Source organism: Protobothrops mucrosquamatus, unplaced genomic scaffold (assembly GCF_001527695.2).
Source record: "Protobothrops mucrosquamatus isolate PMUCROS unplaced genomic scaffold, P.Mucros_1.0 scaffold3455, whole genome shotgun sequence".
NCBI classification, from domain to species: Eukaryota; Metazoa; Chordata; class Lepidosauria; order Squamata; family Viperidae; genus Protobothrops; species Protobothrops mucrosquamatus.
Window position 1 is genome coordinate 704 of NW_015389433.1, and position 10,999 is coordinate 11,702.

Here is a 10,999-nt window from a genome sequence, read left to right on the forward strand (position 1 = left end):
CGTAAATATGCAACTAGATTTTCTTTCAACAAAGCATATTGAAAGCACATTGTTATTTTACATACATACATACATATATACACACCGTCTCGCACAAATTTATCTGAATACAAGCAGGTGGGGATTTTTATAGCTTCAGCTGTTGATATAAAATCTCACGTTCCAAAAAGGAAAGGAGACAAAACAGAAAAAAAGAAATGGAAGCAGCTGAAGATTAGGGCCACAACCTGTCTGAAACTTCACTCATTTCTATACAATTTGGGCAGGAAATTCTGAATAGTTTCCTGAAATGAACACCAAACTCGGCTCTGGAGGAATTCAGCACAATAACATATGTGGGATTAAAATTATAATTGATCGGGGGGGGGGGGGGGGGAAGCATCTGTGCAGTTTCTATTTCTTCTGAAAAAAATTGAGCCAGTGAGTCACAGCAGAAGGCCATATATCTGAGAAGATAGTAGAGGCACAATGGCAAGTATTGGGATGCAAACATTTAGAAAATCGGGGCGGGGGGGGGGGGCTGTGGCAGACTTTGTTTTCCAGACATATTAGAGTGATACATTTCCAGATACTCTTCTTGCAAACAGAAAGCAACAAAAATGGGGAAATGGGTCAGATTATATTATGGGCAAAGCAAGCAAAATGCTGAATTGCAGTTCTCCACCTACATCAGTGATTTAGTGATTATGCAAAGGGAGGGACAGCCTAATTAAAACTAGATTTAAAGATGATTGATGACTAAAGGAACTTTAATTGGCATCTTCAACTATCTTACGCTCAGAAGTCCACTCAGAAGTTTCAAAGAGAACAGAAGAACCTCATCCCTAGCTAATCTTTGTTAATCTCCAAGGTCAATCATAGTTAATACTGGAATTGTAGACTAGACTGGAATGTTGAACTAGCATTCCAGAAGATGGGAATGGAAAATCACTTTGGTATTTCTGCCAAGAAAACTGCATGGATTAGATCACTAGAAGTCCACTGAATTTAAGTCCACAGTTTCTAAATGAGATTATCCAACTGTGTATTACTAACAAATGCTCATTTGCAAATATAGCAATCATAGACAATAAACGCCTATAATAAAGGCTTCCAACTCCCTTTTTGCAGCATTACTAATCACGCTGTCAGAACCTTCAATATAGTTGTGCTTGATGTAAAGTAATTGCATCTACCATATCAAAGTGTTTCAAAATGAAGTATTTTTCCATTAATGTTGATTACACTTGCAATATAAAGTTATTCCATAATAGACCTATCAGCTGCAGCTGAGTAGTAGAGTTGAGTATTCAGTGTCTTAAGTGCCATGCATTTTACATTATGAACAGAAAGAAAAAAATTTCAAGCCATGTTTATTCATATACATTTATCATTAAGAATCTAATGTAGGTTTGCATTTAGCTGCTGACCTCACACATCACATTAAAATTATGATATGATTGTTTACTTACAAGTAGCAACCTAGGAACTGTGATGCATAAATAATCGTGCATGGTTTACTTGTGATTTCCTGACACGTCTCTGGTTTATTTGTGTATCGTTTAAACATTTCATGAAGTTATAGGACAAGAAATATTTAAATGGAAATAAATCAAGAATCAGATGAATAAGCCATAACTTTGCTCATTTACAAGACTAATTTTAACTTGTTATGTTTAAACAATTATATTTAAAATAAATATTAATTTTATTTATTAAATGTGTATGCCACCCAACTCCCTAACCAAAGCAATTATGATTTTAATGCAATGTGTGAATCCATCTACCATCTTTAGTGAGAAAAAGATCTCTGCATAACAGGGAAGTTTATTAATGTGAAAATATCTGAGGAAGAATGGACTTGTAAAATTGTGTGAAATGAAAATCTGTGGATTTATAAAGGTTCTCTCACCTAAAGTTACCTTGGTATAAGAAAACGAAAGAGTTTTATGAACTGGCTAATAATCAGAAATGGGATATTCCAGGTTAGTAAGAGTGTACTTTAGTAGAAAAAAAGTGGAAAATACATTTGGGCTACAAAATACTCAGGAAGAAGAAAAAGAGCTCCAATATCAGGACTATTATGAGATCGATTAAATTAGTATATTTCACCCAGCAATTAACATGACACTGTCTACCCTGCTGAACTAAGCTGGTTCTATAACGAGCCTTCAATTCAGACACACCTTTAGTTTAAGTATGTACCTGGAAATCACATATGTGATTGTGATTTGTGTATTTATATATATATATGCACAAATCTGCAGCATAGTGCCATGACCAATGAAATCCATCTCAGGTCAGGATGTGACCTTCCCGCCCATCAGCTGTAAGCTAATATTTCAGAACATCATATTCTAGACCAGACATGTCAAACTCGGTGACGTTGTGCAACGTATCGGGACAGTTTTGCCATTGCCGGCAATGGGGTGGGTGTGCTTCCGGATGACGCGTCCGGCCCGCGGGCCAGCAGTTTGACACCCCTGTTCTAGACCATCACCGCTTCTTCTGCCCAGCTTCACAAAGGAGGAAGAAGGCAGCATTTCTCAACTTTTATCTCTTAACTCCCCATCAGACTGCTTGCTTATATTTGCATACATGCAAAAACTGCATTCCTTCCCTGTCCAAATATATGCTCTAGTCTATATGAAAGAAGGAAAAAGCGGCAGTATAGAAAAGTCAATTTCACTGTGGCCTAAAGAAGCAAATTAACCATTTTTTATCTTATGATATAGTATGAAAAATGAATTACCGTAATTCCCATTTATGTGAACTGGATAGTCATGATAAACTACTGGATTGTGCCTTTCAAAGTGCATCCAAAGTTATTCCCACATGTACTTCCCATGAATATTATCTATTGCAAAAATTAGTTGATAGGTAGGTTCACTGATGCATTATTACTGATGTGATATAAATACAATTTTAGGAATCCTATTTATAAGTCTTTAATAGCTATAAAATGCCACACAATGAATCGCAAAGTGCATCTGTGCTGGATTGTAGCAATTATATTTGGGAAGAACATGTTCCATCCAGGAACAAAATACTTTTGTAATTTGTTCAATACACATCCCTTTTTTTCCCTAAAAAAATACCATTTGGATACTTTGATCATTCCAAAAATATATATATTCTCTCTTAACATATGACATTGATTAAATTTAATGCTGAATTTCAAGGCAGCAATGCTCTTCCTTTCTGAACAGTTGGAGAAGCAAATGTTGCCTTTCTCAAGATCTCAAGTTAATTATTTAATCAAGATATTTTTCCTGTTTGGGCTGGAATTCACACAGTCTAAGTGCAAAGAAAAACATGATTTGAGACCAGCTATTTTTGAAAATGCAGTCAAAAACCTGGTTGCATTGCTTTTGCTTCATTATATTGTATATAAAATGCTAAAATTTGTGCAAAATTATGATCTGGAAGAACATCATTGACACAGTGCAAAAATAATGAAGTTCCAATTGTAGCTCTGAAGCAGGGTAAAAAGAAAGTAATTACCTTTAATTGAAGGCTGTTTTTTAAATACACTGGAAGAACTCACTTTAGAGGCAGACTGGCATTATCCATACGTTATGGGGAGAAAAAGGTTTAAAGCAGTGGTTCTCAACCTTTTTAATGCCGCGACCCCCAACCGGTCGTAAGTCGAGGACTAAACCGGTCGTAAGTCGAGGACTACCCAACTGGTCGTAAGTCGAGGACTTTCCCTGCCCGGGAGCGCCGCACATGTGTGGTTCTGCCCCCTGCGCCGGCCGAGGCGTAGCTGGCAAGCGGCAGAGACGGAGCAGGCCGACCACCAGCTGGCCCAGCCCAAGGGAGGTAAGGCACCCGCCGGAAAAGGGGAAAAAAAGGCGGACAAAAAAAATGGCGGACAGCCTTGCTTGGCGACCCCCGTGAAATGGTCGATCGACCCCAAATGGGGTCCCGACCCACAGGTTGAGAACCACTGGTTTAAAGTGTCTGCATCATGAGATTTTGACCATTTTAAAAAATTCTGTATAATCCATTATGCTGTTTGTCTACTTAGCTCAGTGAGTACTAAGCAGCAACAATGGCCTGAGAACATCCCTTCTAACACTCAGGAGATTGGCTTCCTAGCTCTGTTACTGGATAATCTTGAATCCAAATAGAGACCTCCTGCATGCAGAGTACCTGCTCTGTTCTTCAAACAACAGGTTCACATGATCGGCTCCTGGGATTGCTTCTGCCTCAGATTGCAAGTAAGAGACAGTCAATTTCAGCATTCCTCCACATGAACAGCAACTTAGCTTGGCATATTAGGAAAGAAGGCTAAAACTTATTTTCAACATTCAGAATGCAAATTCTTTGCATGTTCTGATAGTGGTTTAGTTTTGTGCTATGAATAGAGGTATTTGAAATATGTAATCTTGTAGCTGTACTAGTAAACTTATATAGTAAATGTTGCTCCATAAAAAATTCCGCTAATCATGTAACTCAGCAGGCAGAATACATCCAGCAGCTGGTAGGATTAATTACTATCTAGTTGTCTGGGCAACCCAACTATGGCTTGCTGCAATCGCTCTGATTTGGCCTTTCTCCAAAAGACTTTCAATCTTGTTCTATGGCTGGGAATCAATTTTAAAACTTCTAGCTTTTCAATAAATTTCTAAGTAAACTTCTAAAAACTTGAGTCTTGAACTGGTTCTAGGAAAAAAGAAAAAAAAAACCCTGCTGGAGAGCAATCCCAGCATGGTTTATTCAATAAAGGTTCTTCGGTAGATTATGAATGCAGTTCTTTGCTTTCATGACCCTTGTGGCTTTAGAAGACTTATTTTTCAGGGCTTTACCATTTACAGCTGAATAAACACTGTATTTTCTGCAGACAAGAGAATTTGAAAGTTATAAGCAAGCAGTTATAAGCAAGTAGGTGCCCCTGCTAAGCATTATTTTTCTGTCCTCTGCTGCACTCTCCTTTTCCTTCTACTACCAAACAGACGGAGAGTTGCTCTTTACTGTCGCAATGTGTAGATAACTGCCTATATGTCTTAAGATAATTGCAAATACTTGCTGCTTCGTGCAGAAGCACAAAGTCTTAGGTAAATTTGGCTTGGTGCACCATTTCTAAATACTTTTGGTTTTTTTCCACACATTTGACTTTAGGTTCTTGACTTTAGATATCTGGATCCGGGTACAGTGCAGAACATCTAAATGAAACTGTCATTTAGTTGGCAAATACCTCAGCAGAAGAGGTAGTCCTGAGGGTACAAATACATATAAATCAATGCATGATCCTTACTTCTATTATCTTGAGAATACTCAATCTGCCTTTGCAAACCATGCATTTTTATATATAAAAAAAAAGGGCGGGGAAAATAAATATCATAACTGTTAAAAAAAATTGGCAGCTATTCCTTTGTAGACCAGTTGAAGCATTCAAATGGACAATTAAGCAAAATTACACTCAAGTCTATTCAGGTAAAGAAGAATGCACTTTCATGATGGACCACTAGTTATCTAATCCATTGGGCTACAGTATCAAACTGTATGCCAGCTGTTTTCACTCATACTGGACTTCCAGTTGTTTTCCTGCCCTCCCCCTCAAATCTGCTCCAGAGGATTCTTCAACTTACATGCTCAGGTTTGGAATAAGAATGGTTATTGCAAATGGACTCTGATGAATGAATGCTATCCCCCGGCAGAATAATGCCATGGATAAAAGTCATCATCTTCTCCTAACTGTGTCTCTTTAATAATTTGGGCAGAAATCTACCTCAATCTCATTAACCCCAAATCATATATGGATTCTTCTGCAAGCAAAGTTGTTTGTTCTATCACAGAACTATGGAGGCGCAGTATCCAGAACTCATCACTAATTCTTTTGGCCAACTCTGGAGACATACATGAACAACTTTATGTGACTTTTTAAAAACTCAACATAATAGGGGTAGTTCCAAACAAATACTAACTATAATATGTCCACTCTTAAAAGAGCCATATCTTAAAAGCAATAGTCTCTTCACTGACCCTAGAGAGTTTACTCACAGACTCTGGATAATCTACCAGCTGGAGAAACAAAAACTCTTGTATGAAGGAGACAAAAGAAAACGTGAATAGCTCCAAGCCACAAAGCAAACTTGGGAGTTGAAAGAAAGAAGTATATGAAGAACGCTATATGGATCCTTGAATTTACACACAAAGTAATTCAATAATTCAGAGGATTCGACACATTTCTCTCTCAGCAATGGGTAAGATACTTAAGGCTTATGCCATGATTCCTGGCAATTTCAGGAGCTGAAGGAAAACAGACTTCCACTCAGTAAGTAGATACGGAAAGTTATTTATAAATAAAACAATCCATAAAATGTTTGGTTGGTTGTTTTTTTTAAAAAAATAGAGATTTTCGTGGTCACTATTTTTTTTTTTCCTTTAAAAATCTACCAGTACGGTTCAAGCAAGAAGGAAAAGAAGTAGAAGCAAGGCTGGAGCAGTCAGGACCAGGCCCTCAACCTCTGCAGGTCCTGGGCTAAACATCGCCGTCTTCATCCGAGCTACTGCTGCCGCTGCTGCTCCCATGACCGCTCCCACTTTCTTCGCGCTGAGCTCTACTGTGTGCTGATGCTGCTGCAGCCGCTGCGGCAGCTGCCGCTGCTGCCTCCTCCTCTCGCAGTTTCAGAGCTGCGGCCTTTTTCTCCTGCTCGGCATGGCTTTTCATGTGAGCGCTCCGACTTTTCACCTTGTTGAAGATTCTGCAGGGCACAGATATCCACAGCAAAGTAGTTAAATCCTGGGTTTTTATATCACCTTCCACCCTCCTTTGTTTGAACACTGACTTATTAAGGTGTTCAAAGTCAACCTTGCAGATAAGCTAAACAGGAAATTCCTGTTATCTGCTTTTAAAGCAGCTAGAACAAGAGGAGGCAACTGGTTACCCCTCTCGATGTTGCTGAACTGCAATTCCCAACATCTCTAAGAAGCTTGGTCAGGTTAGCGGATGCTGGAAGCTGCAGTTGAGAAAAACTTGTACTGCTTATAGGTTGCTTTGAGCAAGATTCAAAACTTGGTTAGTGCACAAAAAAGGAAAACAGACTGCATACGCCCATTAAGCCCAAAGCAAGGAAACAGCACTACAGCTTTAATATGATGGTGACCAACCTTTATGTCATAGCACTGGACAGCCATTATCTATGTACTAAAACTCTCATTCCAGTAACATTCAACTGGGTGAAACGGTTTACCATAGGGCAATCGTTTTTCAAGCAAGATACCTCAAATGGGCTAACTTACCGAGTACACCTAAAATCCGGGACCCATGACTTCCATGGAATTGAAATTTTAAAAAACATTTTATGATACAAATATTATCACAAAGCAGTCTATGATAAAAAATGTTATAAAAAATTTCCGGTGCTGATGTCTGACTGTGCTATACAGTTCAACATGGGCTACTTTCAAGGCAGAAAGTAAACGTATTCCAACTTTACCAGTGAAGGCAGTACATTAGAAGCTCTGCCATTGTTGAGAGCATTAAAGAATCTGGTAAGGAAATATCTCTGAAATTTCCCAACGGGTCACAGATTATCTAGGCTAGGGTATAAATTATCATACTAGGCTTGGCCAAGATACATGTACACACCTTAAGTCATTCCTGATCTCAAACAACATGTATTTACCTTCCTGGTTTCTCAACTGAGATGCAAATAATTTTGAGTACCTGGTTCCGGTGTATCATCCACAACTGGCCAACTTTTAACTTTTAAAGTGTGAAGGGATGATTATATTACAACAAGGAATGTTTTATATTTAGAAGCAAACTCTACTTAAAATGGCTGCATAGGGATTGGCTTTTAACGTAGCACTCTTTAGATATAGTGGCATTGCAACTCTCAAAATTCCCAGCCAGTTGACCAGAATAGCTGGGAATTTGGGTCATTTAGTTGCAACAGATCTGGAAGCTGCCAAATTAGGAAAGTTTCCAGGAATTATCTTGGACTTTACAGAATCAACCAAAGTCAAGACCTAGAATTTTTAAGGTTGATTCTTCTAAGCAGTGCGGAGTGAAATCCACCCAAGTGCAATTCATGTTATAATTTTGCAATGCTACCTGTGCCTACTTTTTCTTTATTGATTTCCCACTCCAATTCAAAATGACCTTTGGCACTTTATGTGATATGAAGAACTTTGAAAGATCCATGCTGATATTTAAAAATGGAAATAAATATAATAAAAAAACACAAAAGAGATCCAAATAAAGGAAAATGTGAAAAATGGCTAACACTAACTAGAACACACTCTGAAATAATAAAATACGATTTAAGACTTCTATTTAGCAGTGTTGGCTAGACCTTGGGTTCAATGGAGGAAACTACCAAACTTCTCTATTATCATTTTTCTGTAACATGGTTCCGTGTATAGAACATGAACCCAACAACTAATTTGGGCAGACATAAGCCTTAAATTCAGGTTTTGTATTAATTCTGAGGCATCACCTAGTACTTTTCATGCTGATGAAAAAAATCTCTGCTAACAAAAGAGCACAAATGAAGTGCACACAAGTTCTAGACACTTGAAGAAACTAATTGCAATGATTATTATATGTGAAAGATCTTCTTGCAATCACAATTTTTGAAAATCTTTGAAGTTCTTTATAGAACAAATTTGACATAAATTGACATAATTTGCATCTGGTTATTTAGTACCCAAGCATTTCACACGTGCTTCCTTTCATCCACTTCTGGTCTTTTAGATTTCCCATGATTATTATGATTTCCATAGAAGCCTTTTATGAGCTATTTTACACAAGACTTTTGAATATCCAAGTAGTAGATTATCAGGTAACTTCTACCTATGTGCAAATTAAAACAAGTGGGTAGTCCTCACAATTCTACCTATATTTCTTTTGGGAGGAAAAAACCCACAAAATACACCCTTTTTGCTTGCAAGTTTACAGCCTATGAGGATCAGAGATCTTTCCTAGCATACATTAGAAATAAATTGGGTATGATTTATTCATGTCATCAGTTAAATGCTTGATAAGGTTCATAATTCACTGGGTTTATCAGTCTAGACAAGAAGTTAACTTTCCAGTCTAATGATGCTTCCAGTCACCAACATGTTCTTTAGTCTAGCTCCAGTTAACTGAGAGAGACATACAAATTGAAACAGATATATGCAAAGTCAAGGCCAACTGATGTTTAATCTTGTTCAGTCTTGAACTGTGCTTGCTATTGCAGTGAAAAGGATGATAATTATCTAGGAAGCTGTTGAAATATTCCTTCAAGACATCCCTAGAGCATTTTTCCATCTCTACATCATTCTGTTCATATGTGAAAGCCATCCAAAGTAGAAGACAGCATTTTTGCAGGGGGACTGGACAGAAATTAAATCATATCCTAACAATTCATAGCTGGAAAAATGTAATTGTGTGAGCAATTTAAAAAACAAAACCCTTTTACCTCACACATATGCAAATTAGGCAACTTGGTGGCTTCTAAATACTGTGGACTTTGATTCTCATCAGTTCCACTTAGCAAGGAAATGTAGAATGTTTAATCCAAAATGCCTAGAGCATAGCATTTGCCTTAAGATCAGTGTTTTTCAACCTTAGTAACTTTAAAATCTGTGGATTTTATCTCCCAGAAATCCCCAGCTAACATGTTGGAGCTGAGGTCCACACATCTTTAAGCTACCAAGATTGAGGCATACTATCTTAGACTTAGCAAATATTCTTCAATTCCATATTCATTTTTCCTTTGGACAGAAGAAAGTATGTCAGAAATTTTCTTCATCTCCAAATCTTCCCAAGTTTACCTGCCACATTTTTTACATGGAAATTCCTCCTCTTGATTCTGGGTTTTGTTGGCCGTTTCTTGTTTGGGTTTCGGTTTTCTCCTTCTCTTTTGCACTGGTGGCGAATTCTTCCGATATTTAATGGGTGCCTCCTTTGTCCTTCTTGAAGTTCTGCCTCTGACTTCTTGTCTTCCTGGGGCACCAGATTCCAGATGTTTTTCCATATGGAGATTACTAGCCTTCAGAATAAGACACCATTATTAAAAGATGTAAAAATATTCCTATGGAATAGATGTATTCATTTACTTTATTTAAATCCTATTATTATTATTACAAAATAAATCAAGGTGCCAAACAAACCTAATAACTCTTTCCTCCTATTTTCCCCACAACAACAACTCTGTGAGGTGAGTTGGGTTGAGAGAGAGTGACTGGCCCAAAATCACCCAGCTGGTTTCAAAAAACTTAACAATGATCAAAAAACAGTTTGGTGTGATTAAAGCATTGATACAATTGTTATTTTTATTAAGCTAAAAATTCAGACTTCATGGATTCAATACATTACAGACTGAGTGCTTTTTAATCATGTCTTAAATAAGCTATGAATATTTTGAGTTTCTCTTGGAGTTTTTCTTGAGGGTTGTTAAAACATTAAACAATGGGTTTGGGTTGTTTTTGTTTTTGCAAAACCTGTGAGAAACATACTATAGCAGCATACAGATAGATGTATTTTCCCCAGAGTGTATTTTAAGTACAAATTATGAAAGCAATGTTGACCTATAAAGTTAAGTAAACAAGGAGACTACCCATCTCCTGTATACACATCACATTATATTAAAAGAAACGTTTCAAAGCTAAAAGTATTCTGCCATAAGCTCCCTTGAGAAAAGGTATGAAAAAATAAAATGAATATTACACAAAGTATCATTAAGACCACCAGATGGCAAAATAAATGTTCTGAAAGTTTTCAAGTTTCTCAAACTGACTGGAAATCCAAGTTCAGTAACCTTGAAAAAAATCCATAAAAAGACCCAAACTGTATTTTAAGAATATTGGGCGGGGTGGGGGGGGGGGGCTGTTACAACTACTTTGCTGATTAAAAATATTACATACAGGTAATCTCTCCTTACAATGACAAGTGAGGCTGGAAACTCTTTATCATTAAGTGACACTATCATAAAGTGCAATGTCATGTGACTGTATTGCGTAGCAGTGGCACTTTCAGTAGTTTACAGGTAGCCATTGTTAGTGAGGACCAGGCAAGTCATTA

The 10,999-nt window shown here is 37.4% G+C and overlaps 1 protein-coding gene across 1 annotated transcript in view; it reads right to left on the reverse strand.

Moving 5' to 3' along the window:
- Window positions 1–6,401: 6,401 nt before the first annotated feature.
- ELMSAN1 (ELM2 and Myb/SANT domain containing 1) overlaps window positions 6,402–10,999 on the reverse strand; it is a 29,388-nt gene continuing 24,790 nt past the window's right edge. The window contains exons 11-12 of the mRNA XM_029286366.1: window positions 9,751–9,968; window positions 6,402–6,689 (exon numbers count right to left, since the gene is read on the reverse strand). Coding sequence (XP_029142199.1) covers window positions 6,467–6,689; window positions 9,751–9,968 — 441 coding nt within the window. The 3' untranslated portion in view covers window positions 6,402–6,466. The remainder of the gene's footprint in view (window positions 6,690–9,750; window positions 9,969–10,999) is intronic.